The following is a 22,693-nucleotide window of genomic DNA, read 5'->3' on the forward strand; positions in this document are numbered from 1 at the left end:
GGCTTTGTCTTTTTCTATAATATGGACTTCTGCTCTAACCATTTGAGCTTCTTAAAACACCCCATAATAAATATCTCAGAAATAATAAATGGACTAATTTGTTCCTCCTTCTTTATCAACATATGTTTGTCTGTTTAAAGGATCAGATACAGCTTTTTTGCAAAAAGATATTAAGCAGAAGGTGTCTCTTTTCAATGCAATGGAAGTGAATGGGAACAACATAAATTAGGGGTGCACGATTCAGAAAATGTTACGATTTGATACCGATTTTTTGTCTCAAGATTCGATTCAAAATCGATTTTCGATTCAAAAACGACTCTCGATTCAAAAAACGATTTGCAGTATATAAATGTAGTTTACTTTTTCCTATGTGACTGATTGCAGTAGACATAATTTAAAAGAAAAGAAACACAACAAATTAAATGTAGTTTGATATTACTTTATATGTCTTCATACAAAAATAAAAACTTTTGCAACTAAAAAGTGCAAAGTGCCAAGCTTTGGCCAGCTTTCAAATACATTTAATTCAAGTTTAAAATAAAACTTAAATAAAAAGCTTTTACATTTAGGTTTGAAGTGCTGTAGTCAGATCAAACAAACAATTATGCTAAATGTGGTGTAAGTAGGGTTGCCACCCGTCCCGGTTTTCCCGGGATTGTTCTCTTTTTTGATGTCCTTCAAAGCTGGAAACGCCCCTGGTTGACCCCTCCCCCTCAAAGTGTCCCGGTTTTTCACAAATCAAAGGTGGCAACCCTAGGTGTAAGGAGTACTTCAGCTACCAGGTTGACTGTTGAAATGTGAACTCGACTGGGCACATTGAATTTCCTAAAAATATATACTAATGTCATAACCCTTGCGAAAATATTTTAAATAGATTTAAAAAAGCCACCGCTACTGGTAGCATCTATGGTTAGATTGATTTGTTTAGATCCAGTGAAGTTGTTCATAGGCGTAATTTGCGGGTATCTCCAGTTAACTAGCAGAGCATTCATTTAGTTCGCTATTAAATAAGAGATATGTTGTTTTTTAAATCAAGCTGAGCGCTCGTTGCCGCTGCTATCAGTGTCATGGATACAGTGTTCTCTGTGGCTCGCCTCGCGCAGTCTTCACTCGGACGCACGCTTCAATCTATCGCCGTTGTGGAGACTCCGGTGAAATCACAAAATACAATGCACACAAACGTGATGAACATATTCGGTTTTGATGAGAGAGAGAAAAAACTATACGACTGCGGTTTAGAACCCGTAACCTCTGACACGCTTGGCAAAAGATCTACAGACCATTAAGAACTCAAACATATAGATCTGCGGATCGATGCATTTATTCACGGGTTGAGCAGAGAGGCTGCACAGTTTGACCAGGGGGCGGCAAGAACTTGCAATGTAACTATTTATCAGACCGGCCCTCGCAGCCTCGAAACACTACCGGACCACCGGTAAAAGTCCCGACTCACCCGATTGCCACTCCGCCCGTGCACGCCATAAAAAAAAAAATGAATCGATTTTTGGAATTCTATGAATCGATTCTGAATCGGTAAAGATTGAATCGCGATTCAAATGTGAATCGATTTTTTTGCACACCCCTAACATAAATGTACCCTAATAATAAGCCACATGATGTTTGTGCTGTTTTCAAAGAGGACGAGAATTTAGGATGTTTCAATTCAACTCTCAGGGCCCTATTTTAAGGATCTAAGCGAATGGTCTAAAGCGCAGGGCACAAGTGCACTTAGGTCGTGTCTGAATCCACTTTTGCTAGTTAAACGGCGGGAAAAATGGTCGGCGCATCCGGTGCACAGTCTAAAAGGGTTGTCCCTATTCTCTTAATGAGTAATAGGTGTGTTTTGGGTGTAACGTGCAGTAAATATGCAGAGTCTCATCTCCCATTCCCTTTAAAAGCCAGTTGCGCTCGCACCATGACGGATTCGCTATTTACATGGTGGAATTTGCAAGTGGAAAGACTGAACGCTTCTCCAGAGAGGAAACGGATCTGCTCGTGTGCGAGGTTAAAGCACGCAAACAGACCATCTACGGGACAAGCCAGATTCCACCATGTCTTTATGTACACAAAAATGATCTTTAACATTGTTATCCTTTTATTTTTAATATTTGGCATGTTTGTGTGCTGCTGCTGTGCACATGTTTGCCCAGAGTGTGTAATAATCAGAGTTGTGCACCCGCCTATAGGCGTATATTACTAATGCCCTCTTTAAATAACAAAAAAATAATAATAATACTGCACCATTGACTTTAGACCAGGTTTCAGTTGGTCAATGGCACAGTCTATTTCAGTTGCCTCAAAATAGCAACGCGCCATCAATGCGCCCGAACACTCCTTGTTTTCAGACCAGCACACATGGGCGCACAGATGGGCGCTATTTAAACAACGTGGCGCAGGACGTGAAAATGATAACTGCGTCGGGCTGAAACTAGCAAAACACACTTGCGTCGCTCCTAGCGCTGTGCACGGTGTATGATAGGGCCCTTAAAGTGAACATCTCCTGTTCCATGGAACTATGGCAGACATACAGGATTGTAATGACATGAGGGCGAGTAAATGATGATCACTTTTGTGTGATATCTTTCTGTCTTCCAGATTTGACTTTATTTAAATGCATACATGAACAAAGCACTGCACACTTGCATTCATTCGAAATAACACGCAACAACTGCAATTCAACCATTAACAAACATGAGTGATAATCTGTGATGAAACAAAATGTCAAAATCAGGGGGGGAAAAGCCTCTTATCTGGGTCAGAACCAAAGCGTGCAGCAGTGAACTAGCAGTCGATCAATCATTGGCCTGTGTGCTGAGCAGTTTGATTGATTGGGAAACAGATTTCTCCCTGTATGTTTCTGGCTATGGGCCGTGTACGGGGCCTCTGGTGCTGGTGTAGGCTTTCCAAACCATTACCCTGACCCGATCAATGACTGACCCACACTTACTGCTAACCTGACGGGCTACTGAAGCAGAAGAACCCTGAAAAACATGTGGTTTGCTCCAAATAACTGAAATACATTAAGCAGAGCTCAAAGGAGAATGCAGGCCCGCTCATTCAAGCCTCAGACACGGATCCATCAGAGCTATAAAGCTTACTTCCCCCATGAAAATGATATGGAAATGATGGAGTTAGTTATGTTTAGTATCAACTTTAGTCTCAAGTATCAAAAATATTCTAAAATATGTATCCTGCAATTCCAAGGATTTGGATGGATGGATGGATGGATGGATGGATTGATGGATGGATGGATGGATGGATGGATGGATGGATGGATGGATGGATGGAAGAGGGGAAGGAAGGAAGGAAGGAAGGAAGGAAGGAAGGAAGGAAGGAAGGAAGGAAGGACGGACGGACGGACGGAAGGAAGGAAGGATGGACGGACGGACGGACGGAAGGAAGGATGGATGGATGGATGGATGGATGGATGGATGGTAATATAGACGGACATAAAGATAAACAGACAGACAGACAAACAGAACGATAGACAGACAGATAGAACGATGGATAGATGGGTAGACCGAACGGCAGAGTGACAGAACAATAGATGGATAGATCGAATGATAGAATGATGGAAAGATAAATAGATGGATTGATGAGTCTAGCAAGTCCAGCCTCTTAGAAAAGTAAGATTACACATCTCCTCAACAAGCAGCACAATTTAAGAACAACCCTCCAGTCTTCAGTATGAGCAACAGTAGACTACTAGTGATGTTGCCATATCAAACACTAATAAATAGTGTGTTTGTATAAGTGGGCGTACAGAATCACATGGACTGATGATTTCACAGTAGCTGAAAGCTCAAAGGTTCCACTTTAAAGTCTCTGTTAAAAGGCATCTAGTGTTCTTACAGAACGCACGGTCAGAGTTTATCCTCCCTCAACATGAAGCCAAAAAGTGCTCTCTCCATCAGAGCAAAGCTAGCGAAGAGCTCTCCTGTTTTTATAGCTTTGTGTACATGGTGTAAACATGAAGATCACAGAGATGGAGCCGTGACACTTCTGAGCGGCAGCGCCGAGGGGAGGGTTTGTTTGTGCTCTTCAAATGTGTAATTAACCAGCATTAAAACACACTCACTTTTCATACCGCTGTGTCCTCGATGACTTTTGAGAGAGCAGAGGGACAACGAGAGACAGAGACAAACAGAGGGAGCAGAGAGAGAGAGCGACAGGGAGAAAGAGAGAGACGGATAAACAGAGGTCATATAGCCACTGCAAAGTTTTGAAAGTGAGAAGCACATATATCTATAAAGGAGTAAATCCCCCGAGTCGTTTAAGAAAAAAGATGTAAAAAATAAAATACCATAAAATTCCACAATGTAGTGTAATGACTAAACTTTTGAAACATCTGAAGAATCTCATTCAAATGTACAAATTACACATATTAAAACTTAAATAAAGCATTTGAATATATTTACAAACAAAATGTTTATAATAACCTTAACCAGACCAAAATATGTTTGTAAAACGTACTACGACATAACTGCAGCCAAAATGCTGAATTTAGTATGCTGTAAAATACAGAATTATTAGTTATTAGTTATTTTTTCAATGGAAACTTTAAACTTTTTTTTTTTTTAAGAAAAACTAAAATCAAAAATTAAAGAAAATACTAATATGTATTATTATTATTATTATTATTATTTAGGTTCACTATTGTTATTGTTTTTTTTTAATGAAAACTTCAGGAATGCTGAATAAAATAATAAACATGCTAAAACATGCAAAATATTGATAACTTACAATTAAGTACATTTTTCAAGGTTTCATTGAGCATATATAAACTTTAGTCTTGAAAATGTTTTAATTGAAAAACGTAAAAGAAAATTAGACATTAGACAACAAAATGTCAAAAGGCCATAAAAAGCCATAAACCTTAAACTTAAATTAAAACATAAATCATTTTAAAATCAAAGCCAATTCATAATATTATTAAATAACTAACATTGTAGTACATAAATACAACTAAAATAACTGTTTGAGGTTTAATGGTCCCAGATAAATGGGTGGATGAGTACTTTTTCAGTTGATATGTTCATTTATTGAATCTGATTATAGAATGTGGTTATCACTTCCCTAAATAACATCATGTGTGTGTACAGCATCAAGCACACAGAAGACATGACAACTGTATATATGACAATCATATTCAGTGTGTATTCCTATTCCGAGAGCTGGAGACAGAAAGAAAGACACAGATTGGATGTCTCTTTTGGCCCTGTTCTAGAGAGAGAGAAGCAGGAGTTGAAATTACTATGTCTGCCACAGTTCTCCTCATTTCGGTCCAAACTCTGCTTTTAGTCAGACACACACACACACACAGAAACACAGACCTAGCACTATTCAGAAGAGTTTGGTTTTCTAAATGGCGTTTGATTTACAATTATATATAAAAAAGGTACAGGCTGGTGGACCAGGTCGCAAATAGGAAATCTAGCTTTAGTTACGGCATTCGACAAAGGTCAAAATAATATCATACTGCAATTACAGACATTATACACACGGGATTAGATTTCTAACGACACTTGAGTTATCAGAACAAAACAGTAGGTCAAAATCACAAAGTACGTCGGTGTAACACCAATTTACCAAACACCTCCTTTAGAAATGCGACTACTCAAATTCAGAAGAACCGAACAGCCAGCTATCCTCTGTTTGCTCCAAAATGTTGGCAGTCGCCATCAGAAAACCATCATGTACACAAATCTGCATCCTCAACACACGGCCCCCATCTGCTCGTGCTTGTGGGTCATTTGGTGGAATTTTTGAGAGGGGAAGAGGGTTCTTCTCTCTGGGAAAAGCAAGGCGGATCATCTCGCATGCTGGAACGCTTTGGAACGTGGAGCGCTGATTGGACGGCACGGTCTAAAAGGTGTAAACACTTCAACTAGATGAGTGGGATCTTCCAGATGTCCAAAACCTGAGCGGTTTGTTGTACGTAATGGTATCAGTGTGTGACTGTGTGTAGGGGTTTGCTTCTGTACTCAATGACTAGCATGTGTGTGTTTGTTTATGCATGTTTTAATAGAGCTCTGATGTGTTTGCCTATGCCTGATTGTGCATGTCTATAGAGCCGTAGGTGTGTGTTTATGTAACAATGCGAGTGCTTTTCAATGGCCTTTTGTGTGTGTATAGAGCTGCAACGCATGCATGTTTTGCGTGTTTATTTGTCTGTGTCGAACTGTTCAATGTGTATGTAAATCTAAAGGTGTAAGTCTGTTGTTACTTTAATTGATGTAAAAAAAATTATAATAATATCACATATAGAATATAAAATAAATGCAGATACACTACCGTGGACTGGAGTAATGGTGCAGAAAATCACAATAAACAATTACATTTTAAAATATATTAAATTGGAAAAGTGTTTTTTAAAAGACTATTATACTTTTTCCATAATATTACTCATTTTTTTTTAATGCATAAGAGACATTTTAATGTCTCCATCAAATAAAAATCTTACTGACCCCAGACATTTGATCTGTAGTGTATATAAAATCTAACTGAACCAAAACTATTCCGTATGTACAATGAAAACAACATTGTCACTTCTTGGGAAAATGGCACAAAAAAAATAAACAAGGAACGGAATGGAAGTAAGCCAGTAGGAGAGCAACTGTGTAATTTATTTAAATATATGTGCATATACCAATATTTTTTGGTAAATGTGTATCTGTCGTAGTTTACATCTTCCTAACAAAACAATTAAATTCCACCGCAATAGCCCAAACCCAAAATTAGCATAAAAATACATGGACAAGCAGCTTATGTCTACTAACAGTATATGTATGTTTTCATATTTGCCTACGAGTGTGCATATAGCTGTATGGGTTTTTATAAGCCTATATCTGTGTGCATTTGTGTACTGTATATATATTTGTGTTTACAGTGCGAGTGTATGGTATGGTATTTATGTGCATTTACATACACAAACAAATTGTATGTGTATTTATATACACATACAAAATCCTTTCACAGAGGAAAGTATTTTGTATGTGCATTTAAAGCTATACGTGAGTGTGTGTGTGTGTGTGTTTGTATAGAGCTGTCTGCTCTCTCCAGGTGTGTGTCAGTTCAGACAGCTCTTGCGGTGAGTGTATCTCTGTTCAATTCCGCAGCCTGTGAGGGGTCGTCCGGCCTCTCACCCCTCTGTCAGAGCACAGGAGACACACGCCGGCAGAATATAGAGCCAGATCTGCACCCCAATCGGCTCGACCCAGCCTGGTCCCAATCACTTTTACTGCAGAACCAAAGCTGAGCCGAGCCAACAAAACACGGCCTCTCTGCGCTGAGTGCTGTGGTTAATGGGGGAGGTTATTTTATTAATATGCTGATTTTACTCCGGGTGACAGGCATCATTTCTCACCCTCGGGGTGAGATCTAATCCGACTCTCACACAGATATGTGGACATATACACAGTGATTATTCAGACTCCCTCCGAGCAGGGTCAAAATAACAAACCCAGCTGTGCATTAGATAGATAGAGTGAACGAGGGAAATGAGAGAAAAATAGATAAACCTTCCTGGAGACACCTTGGCTGTTCTCAATAGCAAACTTGCATACTACTCATACTATTTTTGCAATAACTATAATGTGCCAAGTATTAAATGTTTTATATGCATGGGAAACCTGGATGACTCACTTTTTTTTTTTTGCTAAAGAGTGCAGTATAAACTGCACACTGCATATCCCAGAATGCAATGTACAGTACACAATTTCACTGCCAAAAGTCACTTTCTTAGTCACTTTCTTTTTGGTCCTGTTTTCCATTAAAAATATCTAAACATTCTTAAAATCACGATGCATTTAGTTCCCTTTCGTTGTCACTCCGAGTTCCGTCGGATGACGACGAATGGGGGTTTCGCTTAGAAGCCAATCAACTTCAAGTACTTCAAAACGAGCCAATGGCAAAGAAATGCCATGGGTCTGCGGAATTTGCATAGCGTAACTCCGCCTCACCTCGTGAGTATATAAGGAGAACGCTGGCAGCAAACCGGCATGTTTTCGCTTTGGAGCCAAGTTAATCCTTCGTTCCACAGCCATCTCTGTACTGTCAGTTCTTCAGACGAGCGAGATTCTCTGGTGTTGGTGTGACGGCGATCTCCGGCGAGGACGCGCTTCCTGCTTTTCTGTCCGTGATTCGACAGCGAGTGTGTTTCTCCCCGGGCGCTTCAACACAGTCAGAGTTTCTTTTCTCACAAAAGAGCTTGCACGCGGCACGTCTTTTTAAAGATGCCTCGCCCGTGCACTTCTGGTTGCGGTAGACTCGTTGATGACTCTGATGGGCACGAGTGGTGCATAGTGTGTTTGGGCATTAATCACGCTAGAGCAGCACTCGTGGATGACTCATGTTCTCTCTGTGGGAACATGACCATCGCAGCATTACGATCAAGACTCGGTGATCTCGCAAGAGTGAGGGTCCCCTCATCCACACCCCGATCTACTGACTCTAGAAATAGAGCTAGTACTTCGGCTGGTGGCCAGGGTGATCTGAGGATGACGGTTTGGAACAAAGCGCCGACTATCAGTCCGTGCCCAGCCGCATCCTCTCCAGTGCTGCAACCCGTGAGTGTTCGGGGGATTCCGGCGGGATCATCTTCGGGTGTCCCGCAGGTTTCCTTTGACGCTCCAGAGGATGACGCGATGTCTATCGCAGCATCACAAGGTGGGTCTGAGTCTTCTGGAAGTGAAGACTCATCACAGCTGCCACCTTCGGGTGTGAATACAGTTGTGCTAGAGTCTGATCCAGAGATGACGGCCATGCTGTCTCGAGCCGCCGCGAGCATCGGGTTAGAGTGGAACCCTCCGCCCTGCCCCGAGCGCTCGCGGCTGGATGACTGGTATTTGGGTCAGGCTGCGGACCCCCGTCCGCGTCAGGCCCCGATGCCTTTCTTCCCGGACGTGCATGATGAGATCTCGAAGTCCTGGAAGACTCCCATGTCTTCCCGTGACCGCTCGCTGATTTCATCCGCCTTTCCTCCCCTCGATGAGGCCGCTGCCCGTGGGTACACTGGGCTCCCCCCGGTTGAGCGCTCTGTTGCGATGCAACTGTGTCCTCAGAGCGCTTCTTCTCGTGGTGAGCCTAAGCACCCATCCAAAGCCTGTATGTACTCGTCTGCGTTAGTGGCGAAGTCCTACAGAGCTGCGGGGCAGGCAGCCGCCTCTTTGCATGCCATGGCCATTCTGCAGGTCTACCAGGCCCAGATGCTCAGGGACATGCACGAGGGCAGGACAGACCCGGGGCTCTTCAATGAGCTGCGCGCCGCCACCGACCTTGCTCTCCGAGCGACGAAGGTGACCGCACGCTCCCTGGGTCTGGTGATGTCCACAGCCGTGGTCCAGGAGAGACACCTCTGGCTTAATCTTGCTGATGTGGAGGATGCCGAGCGGTCCCGGCTGCTCGACACCCCCATATCGCAAGATGGCCTTTTCGGCGGTGCAGTCGAGGATTTTGCCCAACAGTTCTCGACTGCCCAGAAACAGACTGAGGCTATTAAGCACATTCTGCCCCGACGGCCCGCTGCTGCCTCCACTCAGCCGACCGGGCAGAATACTCAGTCTGTTTCCCGCCGAGGGCGCCCTCCTACGGCTCCCACCCCTCCCGCCCGGCCCAAGCAGCAGCCTTCACCCGGGCCCGGTCGCGGAGGAGGCCGTAGGAAGGCGCCCCAGCCCTCTCCAGTCCCGCCCCCCGCTAAATGCCGGGTCAAGCGGCGCTCCTGAGACGGGCTGCTCAGGGATGATGTACACTTCTCAGGAGGTGGTAGCAGGACCACTCCTTCCCCCGGTGGAGGGCCGGGGGAGAATCTTGAGAGAAGTGACACATTCATCTCTGAGCACACAGAGTTCTCGGACGACACGGTGCGCCGCCCCCGGGCCGTGCACCCCTCGTCCTCCTCTGTCCCAGAGCCGGATGACAGTGCGCGCCGTCCACGGACCGTACCACTCTCATCCTCCTCTGTCGCCAGACCCCTGGCAGAGCAGACCCCCGTGGAACGTTCGTCCTTCCCTGGTCTGCTCTGTCAGGACGCGGTCTATGACTGTACCCCCACACCGGGCCGCTATGCCGTCCACGTCTGGGTCAGTCATACCGCCTCGCTGCCCCACCGACGGGAAGTCTGTGGTTCGCATGACCCCGCTGGTTCAGTCCTTGGGAGCTTGGATAGAGCTTCCCAACCTGTCCCGCTGGGTCGCACGAACGATCAGGCTCGGCTACGCGATTCAGTTCGCGCGGTCTCCTCCCCGCTTCAGGGGAGTCCGCTCCACTATGGTCGGTGGCAATGCCCCTATCATGAGAGCGGAGGTTGCTACCCTGCTGGCGAAGGGTGCGATCGAGACTGTCCCTCCAGCCGAAATGAGGTCCGGGTTTTACAGCCCCTACTTCATTGTCCCGAAGAAAACCGGTGGGTTACGGCCAATCCTGGACCTGCGCGTATTGATCCGCTCCCTTCACAGGCTGCCGTTCAAGATGCTCACCGCCAAACGCGTTTTCGAATGTGTGCGGCACCAGGATTGGTTTGCAGCGATCGACCTGAAGGACGCCTACTTTCATGTCTCCATTCTCCCTCGACACAGACCGTTCCTACGGGTTGCTTTCGAGGGACAGGCATATCAGTACGCAGTTCTCCCATTCGGGCTAGCCCTGTCTCCTCGCGTCTTCACGAAGGTCGTCGAGGCAGCCCTTGTTCCCCTCCGGGAACACGGGGTTCGCATTCTGAACTATCTCGACGACTGGCTGATTCTAGCTCACTCTCGAGATCAGCTTTGCGAACACAGGGATTTGGTACTCCGCCATGTAGCCCGTTTGGGCCTTCGGGTCAACTGGGAGAAGAGCAAACTTTGCCCCGCGCAGAGGATCTCTTTTCTCGGTATGGAGATCGACTCGGTCGCCATGTCCGCGCAGCTTACGAGCGAGCGCGCGCAGTCACTGCTGACTTGCCTGAGACAGTTCGAGGGCAAGAGTGCGGTTCCACTGAAACTTTTTCAGAGGCTCCTGGGGCATATGGCATCTGCAGCCGCGGCAACGCCGCTCGGATTGCTTCATATGAGACCGCTTCAGCTTTGGCTTCGCGACCGAGTCCCGAGGTGGGCATGGCAACACGGCACCCTCCGAGTACCAGTTACTCCGACCTGCCGTCAGACCTTCACCCCGTGGGGGAACCTCAGCTTTCTACGGGCAGGAGTGCCTCTGGAACGAGCTTCCCGGCATGTTGTTGTAACGACAGATGCCTCCACCACGGGCTGGGGTGCCATGTGCAATGGACGTGCTGCCGCGGGCTCCTGGACAGGACCCCACCGCTTATGGCACATCAATTGCCTCGAGTTGCTGGCTGTACAGCTCGCCCTGCGCCGCTTCCGAGCCGTGCTCTCGGGCCAGCATGTACTAGTCCGATCAGACAATACCGCGACCGTAGCGTACATCAACCGTCAAGGTGGTCTGCGCTCCCGCCGTATGTCACAACTCGCCCGCCACCTCCTCTTATGGAGTCAGAAGCATCTGAGGTCGCTTCGAGCCATTTTCATCCCTGGAGCCCTGAACTGTGCAGCCGACGAGCTGTCACGGCTTCAGCCCCTCCCCGGAGATTGGCGACTCCATCCCCAGACGGTTCAGCTGATTTGGGACCAGTTCGGGGACGCACAGATGGATCTGTTTGCCTCTCACGACTCGACCCATTGCGCCCAGTATTATTCCCTGACCGAGGGCACGCTCGGCACGGATGCTCTGGCACACAGCTGGCCGCGGGGCCGCAAATATGCGTTTCCCCCAGTGAGCCTTCTTGCGCAACTCCTGCGCAAGGTCAGGGAGGACGAGGAGCAGGTCACTCTGGTCGCGCCGTACTGGCCCACCCGGACCTGGTTCTCCGAACTTGTACTCCTCGCGACAGCACCTCCTTGGCCCATACCTCTGAGGAAGGACCTACTTTCTCAGGGACGGGGCACCCTATGGCACCCTCGTCCCGATCTTTGGAACCTCCACGTATGGCTCCTGGACGGGACGAGGCAGGTTTGAGTACCCTGCCACCAGCGGTGGCGGCTACCATCACTTCCGCTAGAGCGTCGTCCACGAGACACCTCTATGCGTTGAAGTGGAACCTCTTCGTCAACTGGTGCTCTTCTCACCGAGAAGACCCCCGGAGATGTTCGATCAACGTCGTGCTTTCCTTCCTTCAAGAGGGGTTGGAGCGAAGGCTGTCTCCCTCCACCCTCAAGGTCTATGTCGCCGCTATTGCCGCACAGCATGATCTTATAGAAGGTAAGTCGGTGGGGAAGCATGACCTGATCGTCAGGTTCCTGAGAGGAGCGAGGAGACTGAATCCTCCTCGCCCTCCTCTCGTTCCCTCTTGGGACCTCGCAGTGGTCTTATCCGCCCTGCGTAGTGCTCCCTTTGAGCCTTTACAGTCAGTCGAGCTTAACTTCCTGTCAATGAAGACGGCGCTTCTGACTGCATTGGCCTCCATCAAGAGGGTAGGGGACCTGCACGCATTCTCCGTTGACGAAGCGTGCCTGGAATTCGGGCCGGCTTACTCTCACGTGATCCTGAGACCCCGGCCTGGATATGTGCCCAAGGTTCCTACCACTCCCTTCCGGGACCAGGTGGTGAACCTGCAAGCGCTGCCCCCGGAGGAGGCAGACCCAGCCTTGGCACTGCTCTGTCCAGTACGTGCTCTCCGCATCTATGTAGACAGAACGCAGTGTTTCAGGACCTCAGACCAGCTCTTTGTCTGCTATGGTGGGAAGCTGAAGGGAAAGGCTCTCTCCAAGCAAAGGTTGTCTCACTGGATAGTGGACGCCATTGCTTTGGCATACCAGCAGCAAGGTCGACCGTGCCCCCTTGGTGTGACTGCCCACTCCACCCGGAGTGTGGCATCCTCTTGGGCTCTAGCGCATGGCGCCTCGCTAACAGACATCTGCAGAGCTGCAGGCTGGGCGACACCTAACACATTCGCCAGATTCTACAATCTCCGAGTGGAGCCAGTGTCCTCTCATGTACTCGCTTCAACCAGCTAGTACCGGACCCGCTCAGGTGTCTTCGCTTGCTCGCCACTCCACTCCACGGACTGGATACGTGCGATATTCTCCTCAGGTGAGCTTCTCCGAAAGCCCTGAGTTCCTCCAGCACTCCTGACGTCGGCGCCAGTGTCTCTTGCCTGCGCGTCGGCTAGGTGCCTCCCGTGTGCATGGTACCTCCCGGAGCTACCCCCACATGTGTATTCCCACTGTAAGCCTCTCTGAGCATGTGTCTTTCCCTTGGCAAGCCACCTTGCCACCCCTGGGGTTGAAATATTCCACCTGCGGCTGGATACCCCAGTGATTCCCCATATGCATCCCTCGGGTCATATGTGTATTTCTAAGTCCCCCCCTCTGGGTTGGCAGTAATTGCATACTTCCCTAAGACCTGGGATATGCTCCCCAGTGTACCTTGGTATTCCTGTGTTAAATAGGAGTCCTTCGTCCGTGCTAGTCTCACGACAGGGATCTCAGATTTACGCAGGGCACTGGAAGACAGCCGAGAAGTGGCGTGATTAGACTGGTATCCCCATTCGTCGTCATCCGACGGAACTCGGAGTGACAACGAAAGGGAACGTCTCGGTTACGGATGTAACCCTCGTTCCCTGAGTAGGGAACGGAGACGTTCCGTCTTCCTGCCACTTTCCGCTGTACCGCGGGGATCGCCTGAACTCAGGTTGGCTCCTCAGCGAAGAAACATGCCGGTTTGCTGCCAGCGTTCTCCTTATATACTCACGAGGTGAGGCGGAGTTACGCTATGCAAATTCCGCAGACCCATGGCATTTCTTTGCCATTGGCTCGTTTTGAAGTACTTGAAGTTGATTGGCTTCTAAGCGAAACCCCCATTCGTCGTCATCCGACGGAACGTCTCCGTTCCCTACTCAGGGAACGAGGGTTACATCCGTAACCGAGACGTTTTGTTCCAAAAGAACATATGTGTTGTTTCTTGAGAAATTAAGTCCGTTTTATGTTTATGGAAAAAATATATACTAATGGGATAAAAAATAAACCTGCTTTTGCAGGGTTTTTTTCTTCTTTTTTTCTTACCTCATAGGCCATTTATTTTTCTTGTTTTAAGCATAAACCTCACTTAATTTCCATACTTTTTTCAGAAAACAAAACTTAATATCGCCATTTTCATACTAGAAAATAAGACAAAAAAGTAATAAAATTACTTTGCAGTGTTTGCAGTACACCAAAATGTACCATAAGTAATAGCAATGGTGATTTTTAACATATTTCTTGATTTACTATTTAATCAAAGTGCCAAAATTGAAGAAATGTGTACACAATTTTGAATTAAAAAGCAAACAATTCATATTTATTTCTAATAATCAACTCACAAAATTAAATATGATCCTAATGAGGTTATCTGACAAGCATAATGAGGTCATGTGACAATGTGGCATATATTGTTCGCTTTAACTAGTTTTACAACAACAACAACAAAAAAAACAGTAGGCAGCACATAGTGTGTAATGTGACTATGTAGTCAGTCGTATGCTGTAATCCCTTCCAAGACACAAAGCTGCTCAGACTTCCTTTGAGACACATTTATAATAGCTCAGATACCTTCATTAACCCAAAAGACCAATTACTCTAATCAACCTCTAATCACCCTCTCCAGGTCCAAAACGACCAATGAAAGCAGAGGGGGGTGGGAAGCTTTGGAACCAGACGACCATCAACAAAAACAGACTAATGAACATTAAAGGAATACTTATTACCCCAGGTTGCCTGTGCTGGTAAAATCAACCCTGGGGAATTTATGGAAACTTTATAAGAATGTAATGTGTGTGTGCATGTTCAGACTGCAATATATTACCCCATCAAAAGCCTTTATGGGAACTCGCAGATCAAAGCGGCAGTAATTAGTGGTGACTTGCTGTGTGCGAAATCGTTAATCCGCTAACACACTGGCCACATCTAGATGACAGACTTTACACCAAACACTAACACCCTGCACAACCTCAACCATCTTTAATCTTTAAACTTTAATCTAAGTTTATGACAACTTTATCACTTCTTCCAGATCACTGAGCATTCCAGAAGACATCCGACATCACTTCCAGCAATTGTTGGTATGTTTCTGTCCATTTACACCTATATTATTTTTAACTACACTTGTTCCTTTAATACATTTTGTTATTAAACATTTTTCCTCGCCTTCACTTCAACATGTCAAGACCCAGGTGAAAGCAAAATACTGTAAAAAACAACAAAATAACAGCCAATCCAAGCATTAATGTGTATATATACACTGTAAAAGATAGGATAAGAAAGCCTATAGTTGAGGAGTCTGCAGTCTGAAACAGGTCTTGAACAGGGACTATATGGACATCATGACCATCTCTCTGTGATAAGAAGACCTTGCCTGAGGATGTCAACGAACTCAACAAAGCTGCCACCTGTGCATGTGTGTTTTTATGTGTAGAGGCACCTGTGGTCCTCAAAGTTGGCCCTAACACACTAAGTGGCATATCTGTTTATTGATCAAGACAGATAGCTGTCAATCAATCTTATCGTTTCTCTACATGTTTGGTCCTGAGGGAGTCAATATGGCACTGGCCTTGAGTGAAGGCCAAATCGGCCAATTGCAGACCTTGAGAGAACAATATGATTATGTGTGTGAGTGTGTCTGTGTCTGTCAGTGTCCACATGAAAAGAGACCAGCTAAATATAGACAAGAATGAAAAAACGTGCATCATTCAACCCAACATCAACACCACATTCCGCTCTCTTTCGATATCAAACACATGTGCACATCGCCATATTAATCCAGAATAAATCTACTCAAACTCAAAATCTGTTGCTCAGAAATCTTCTCAAATAATCACAAATCTGCACATATCTCTCAACTCAATCTAGAGGAAGTTCATTAGTCAAAGCTACTAAAGAACTTTCTAGAGCTAAAGCTCATGAAAATAAGACCAGCTTGGTCACTGGGTTACCAGCAAATGTTGGGTTTTGGTTGCTTTTGTCCACACTTATCAACTAGCTTAACCAGCAAGATGTCTTTAGTCAGCCTGCCCACTACTAAAACGTATTTTTTGGTAAATATCATGGCTATACTGTACTAGTCCAGCTCTAAACCACTATAAACCTGGAATAAAATGGAAACTCATACAGTTTAAGGTCTTTTCAACAAAGATAAATCTTGTCAGTTAGAAAAGCTAAGAAAGATACCAAAGACTACCCTTTGCTTTCCACTAACTGAAAAAGATCCATTAAAAACACTTCTAAATAAATCAATAAACATATTTATATGAACCAAAGATCAACACTACTGGAACCAAAACTCTTACCTCGACACACGTTCCCGTTATCCGGCTCAAATCCCGCCTTGCAGGTGCAGCTCCCAATTGGAACCATCCAGTCCCCATCGCCATTACAGTACAACTTAATGGGTACGTCCACTTCCTCAGAGTTCGGGATGCACATCCCTCGAGCGATCACCAGCGAGGTGCTCTCTGCCCCGGTCAGGGTCTCTGGAAAGATTGCAAAGTTCTGCACCACGCTGGGGCATTTCTTAAAAAACACACGCACGGACAGCAGGGACATGCACGCACCATAGTCCTGGAACGCCAGATAAAAGCCATTTTTCGAGAGTGGACCGAAGCTCCGCACCTCTGTGTTCACTTTCATCAACCTACCACCAAAATCCACCTGTGAGAAGCTCTCGTCCGCCGCAATGGTGTCCACTTTCAAATACGGAGCCTCCATCCAGAACGCCCCACCTTTGGTGGCGATGACGGAGTCCGTCTCGTAATAGTACAGGTTAAAGGTCTCCTTACAGGACCCAGGCACTCGCGGGATGCTGCTGCAGTCTCGGACGGTGAAACGCATCTCCACGTAAATGCGCTGAGCACCACGCCGAGCGATGAAGGTGGTGAGCAGCCAGTTGTTCTGGTTGGACTCGAAGACGTTGCACACCTGGTACGTTCGAATGGTGTTGAGGTTTTCGTCGTAGCCGCTTACTTCCTCCCACTGGAAAAGAAAAACAATAGGAGGTTTAGCACAACAGAAAGAACAATGGCAGATGACCGTACATAGCCTGAATAAAGAACCATGAGTTTCAGTTATCACTTTGCCTTTTAAAAGTTTGATAAAAGTCAAGCCCAACAATTGACAAAATGGAAAGTTAATTTTGGGGAAATATTTATAATGTTTAAACTGGAATATCTTATTATAAAAATGACAATAATAATAGTTTTTTTTTTTTTTTTTTGTAAATGACTCAGGTAATATTTCAAATACTTATTCATAACATACAAACAAATAGTCTTCACTTACTGGTCAAATGACGTAACGAACAAATCAGTGAACAAATCTGAATGATTTAGGGTGAACCGATTCAAATAATTCTAGTCACTTGGTAAATACATTATACACAGTAATGTGCATTTTAGCACCCAGATAACTTTGCATTTTCAGGTCAATGGTGTGAAAAAAACCTTATTTCATCTTAAAATTGCAAGAGGTGCCTGTTGAAGTGGAATAAAGATGAGAAATATCACTGCTGGTCCATTTGATGCTATCGATGTAGAACCGTGGCCTGAACTCCGACAGGTTTCTGCCTTTCATAAAATATTGATACAAGTTCCCAGAAACCTCTCTAACCCAATATTCCCCACCCAAAAAACCATCTAAAAGCTTTTAAACACTACATCACTTTGAAACTTTTTTTTCCTCTCTCTGAGATGATGAACCCTTTATGGACTCTATTTCCGAGTTTCATATCACAAAACCTGTCTCCCTAATCACCTGAGGTAGGAGGAAGCCGCTGCCATCTGCTTCGGTCCAGGCCAAGTGCGGCCAGCCACTTACCGTTACAATATTACCATATTATAAAATGTGATGCGTAACAAATTTGAGATTATGCGCTATCGAATTACAATTAGAAGTAAGTGGAGCAGTATATGGCTGCCCTCCTGCAACCCTGTAAAAAAAAAAAAAAAGCATTGGCTGATTGTGAAACATGGCACAGACAGAAAAAAAGAGAGAGATAAAGTGCAGCCATTGACTTTAGACTGCTGTTGCAGGCAGTTCTGCTGCTGGTTGTGGACATTATAGTCTAAAAAAAAAGTTATTTTTCCAACATTTTGAAGCCAAAGGAAGCCTCTTCTTAAGCTGGCTCACAAGAAAGCCTGCAAACAGTTTGCTGAAAGCAACCTGTCCAAGAGCATGCATTACTGGAACCATGTCCTGTGGTCTGATGAGCCTAAGATAACCTTGTTTGGCTCAGATGGTGTCCAGCATGTGTGGAGATGCCCTGGTGAGGAGTACCAAGAACATTGTGTCTTGCTTACAGTCGAGCATGGTGGTGGTAGCATCATGGTCTGGGGCTGCATGAGTGCTGCTGGTACTGGGGAGCTGCGCTTCATTGGGGAAAACATGGATTCCAACATGTACTGCGACATTCTGAAGCAGAACATGATACCCTCCCTTCAGAAACTGTGCCGAACGGCATGATAACGACCCCAAACACACCGCCAAGATGACAACTGCCTTGCTGAGGAAGCTGAAGGTGAAGGTGATGGAGTGACCAAGTATTTCTCCAGACCTAAACCCTATTGAGCGCCTGTGGGGCGTCTTCAAGTGGAAGGTGGAGAAGCACCATGTGTCTAACATCCAGCAGCTCTGTGATGTCATTATGGAGGAGTGGAAGAGGATCCCAGCAACAACCTGTGCAGCTCTGGTGAACTCCATGCCTAGGAGGATTAAGGCAGAGCTAGATAACAATGGTGCTCACACAAAATATTGAAACTTTGGACACAGTTTTGACATGTTCACTTAGGGTGTACTCACTTTTGTTGCCAGCTATTTTGACAATAATGGCTGTATTTTGAGAGTTATTTTCAGAGGACAGTAAATATATACTGCTATACAAGCAGCACAATGACCCCTCTAAAATATATCCAAGTTTCATGTCTACAGTATTGTCCCTTGAGAAGATATATTAAAATGTTTGCTGGAATGTGAGGGGTGTACTCAGTTTTGTGAGATACTGTGTATATATATATATATATATGGGTTACACTTTAGGTTTTAGTTAACATTAGTTAATTAATTTAGTTAATATGAACTAAGAATTAGCATTGCCTCTACACCATTTATTAGTTCATTTCAACATTTACTAATACATTATTAAAATCAAATGTTGTATTTGTTAACATTTGTTACTGCACTGTGAACTAACATGAACAAAATGTTGTTGTTTTTAAGTTTTGCAATATGTTGAAAACTACTGCAATAAAAGAATAGATAAAATGTTAATTCTCCCCAAAATGAAAACTCTGTCATCATTTACTCAGCCTCATCTCATTCCTTCATCTTCACATAGATTATTTGAATAGGAAACGTGAATGAGATTTGACAGCTGTAGCTGAGGGCAAGACTTTCAAATGATTAATAATGAACTTTTTGGTATGTTCCTCTTAAAAAGCTATTGTATGGCCTTAGAAGACTTTCATGATCATTTTTAGGTCCTTTTTGGAGATTGATGGCCACTGTATGGAAATGAGCAGCATCAACATTCAACCTAACATGTTCTTTTGGGTTCTATACGTAAAAGAGTCACACAGGACTGAAACTAGGGTGAGTAAATCATTTTAAAATGTTCATTTTAACCATATCTGTCCAAACACACGATCCATGCGGTTAGAAGCCTGACTCTTTAATACTGATCCAATCCCTCGGTCCCAGCGGTGGACAGCTGTGAGGTAAAAGTAGGGTCATGTTGCCTGTACGTGATTGCTTGCTGCTTGAACCGTTCAGTTCACTGTTAAAGCTGGATAACAGGCATACCACCGCACGGCCCTGTGGGTAATCTCTACCTTTTAACAGAGCAGGTTGACCGATTGAACCATCCTACGCCATCCCAGAATTCCGTTGAGCTGGCACAGCCGTGGGAGAGGGAAACAAATACAAGGTTTATAAGTGGACTCTTGAGGGCTGTAAACTTATGGTACTGGTACGGGAAGGGTGTGTGGGCACTGTTTGTTTTGTCTAAGTGTGTGTGGCTTCTGGAGGGTTTCTCACTCGTGGACCCTCACCGGATAAAAGTCTGATCCAATGGGCTATCAGCATGCGTGTACACCTTTGCTGTTTGTGTGCGTTATGAAAGCAGAAACCGAGAAAAGGAGAATTCGAGAAAATCTAATCTGAACAGTGATGGATCAGCGTCTGTGTGGCAGTTTGAAACACAGGAGGAAAAATCAATGCGTGAAGTGTTGGCAAAACAGTATAATCTCTCCAGTATGTGACGCAAAGTAAAACACAGCTGAAATAAATCTAAAAGAAATTGTTCACCTGAAAATGAAACTTTGCTCATTATTTACTCATGCCATTCCAAACCTGGCTTTCTTTCTTCCGAGAAACACAAACAAGGAAAAAAAGAATGCCATCTTTTCTATGCCATTACAATGAATATGGACTGGAATGCCATAAAAGCATCATAAAAGTGTCCCATTTGACATCATACAGTATAGTCTTCTGAAATCATATGATAGATTTTTGTGAGCATTTTGTGACCAAAATGTAAGTCTCCAGCAAGCTCTTAATCACTGCAAACGGTCAGCGAGTTGACATTTCAGTCCAATTCATCAACAAATCATTCATTGAACAGATTTGGTTCAAAATAATGATTCGTTCACAAACTGGACATTGATCCTTCTCTCATGGAATGGGCAAGGGGAGCTAGGAGAGCATAAATTTTGGTCTATTCCTCTCACAAAGACTAGGAATAGTATATGAGTCATACTCGATTTTGAACCTTGAAAAAGCTCCAGTCCACGTTCATTTAAATTGCATGGAAAAGAGCCACCAGTTACATTGTTCAAAACTACTTTTGGGAGAAAGAAAGTCAGTCATAAAGGTTTGGAACGACATGAGAGTGAGTAAATGACATACATTTTATTTTGGGGTGAAATATCCCTTTAAATGTCACAATAATATTCAGTAGACTTATGTTTAATTTAATAAAGCAGGAAAAGCAAAGAACAAATAATAAAAAAGCAATCATAAAAAGCCATCTGTAGCTGACTCGTTCATTCAAGCAATTCCACTTCACTAGAATTAATTCCATTCTTCTTGTAATGCCTCTTGCATGATTCATATTTGTTAAATGTAAGATTAATGTGAGCAGGCACCCACGGGATAAATGTAACTTCCTACACAACACCACGATTCGATAAATAATTTTGAGAAAACAAGATAAAAAGCACAAACACAGTCCGTAATGGTGTTAAATCAAAATCCAGCCCTCCAGAACAGTGCAGTTTCCATTTCATGACACATCTGTCACGATTTTTTTCACAGCAATTTCATATCTCCACGTTTAATTATACATACTGTCATTTAACCTCTTTTGATTGCATCAGGTTGAACCGTTCTTTCCGGTAATTTAAAGAGACGTGACTGTCAGACAAAAACTCCGCCCTCCTGTTTACGCTTTCCATCTTTAAAAGACAACATGAAATAAAAATTGACCCTTTCTGCTTCCTTAATAACGGTCTTTAGTCTTATTGTGCACAATTTGTCAGTTATTTGAATAGATTCATAATGTTTTCATAATATTGCATAATCAAGAAAATAATATGCGTTACGTACACATATATACATATATATTGGACAGATTGGCTATATCTTTCATTTTGAAGTGGAGAATGAAGTTTAAGGTTGTGATGGTCGAGTCTGATATCCTGGCTTTGCCAATTGTGCAACACCAAATCTCCTTTTATGAATACGGTCAATTTCCGTGTCAATTTTAGTCAAATTCATATCATTTTCTTCATTTAGTCAAGCAAGTCACAAGTCCTTAAATTTGCAACTCGAGTCAAGTCACATTACTGCAGTGCAAATTCCATGTTGTCTTTAAACACAGTAGAAGAGGGAGTGTATCATCACCTCCTAAGAGATGGCAGAGCTGGAAGCCATTGCTCTGGAGGAGAAGGAGGGATGAGAGCGAGAAGAGAGAGGTGGGACTGGTGTGGAGGGGTGGGAGTGTAACATAGCTGGTGTGATGAATGAGTTTACAGAGATCCTGGGCACAAATGAAAGCCCCTTTTTTTCTTCTGACTGCCAAAGCAACTCCCCACCCCTCCACCCCCACACCTGTAATGATGATTTATCTGTATTAGATGGACCCGTCCAATCTGGCACGGCGCTGCCATTAATACAGCAGGGCGCTGGGCCCGTCCCTCCCCAGCCTGGTCTAGGGACGCTTGTCTCTCTGTCTGCTGAAATGACCACAATCACTCAACCCGACTCACGCCACAGGCTACGGCAGACAGAGCCGAGTACCAGCTCATATATCACATTACAAACTGTGTTATACCATCAGAGATTTGCACATAATATCATGAGCATGCATGCATTGATACGCGCTCTCACATTAACACTAACACAGTGTCATAATTGCTATGGACATTAAACTTCATGTAAAGTTATCTTTAGAATTATACACACACACAGCTTCAGCTATATTGAACAGTTTATAAAATGAATCAATTTGGGTTTTATTTGAATAAATACAAAAAGATTATATTTGATCCTGCTAAATGAAAGTTTTATAATCATTAAGAAAAATTGAATTTATCTCCACCACTGATGATTTTAATCTCATTGGCAGAAAATTATAGGTTTTATTTATTTTATTAAATTAAAAATTATAGAAGAAATATTTA

General features: G+C 44.3%; 1 protein-coding gene across 1 annotated transcript in view; it reads right to left on the minus strand.

Annotated features, from left to right (window-relative positions):
- LOC130087267 (ephrin type-B receptor 1-B) overlaps positions 1 to 22,693 on the minus strand; it is a 280,806-nt gene that overhangs the window by 133,150 nt on the left and 124,963 nt on the right. The window contains exon 3 of the mRNA XM_056253524.1: positions 16,313 to 16,994. Within this exon, the coding sequence (XP_056109499.1) occupies positions 16,313 to 16,994 (682 nt within the window). The remainder of the gene's footprint in view (positions 1 to 16,312; positions 16,995 to 22,693) is intronic.

The sequence above is a fragment of the Rhinichthys klamathensis genome, unplaced genomic scaffold (assembly GCF_029890125.1).
Source record: "Rhinichthys klamathensis goyatoka isolate OS25496 unplaced genomic scaffold, OSU_Roscu_1.1 h1tg000105l_1, whole genome shotgun sequence".
In the NCBI taxonomy this organism is placed as follows: Eukaryota; Metazoa; Chordata; class Actinopteri; order Cypriniformes; family Leuciscidae; genus Rhinichthys; species Rhinichthys klamathensis.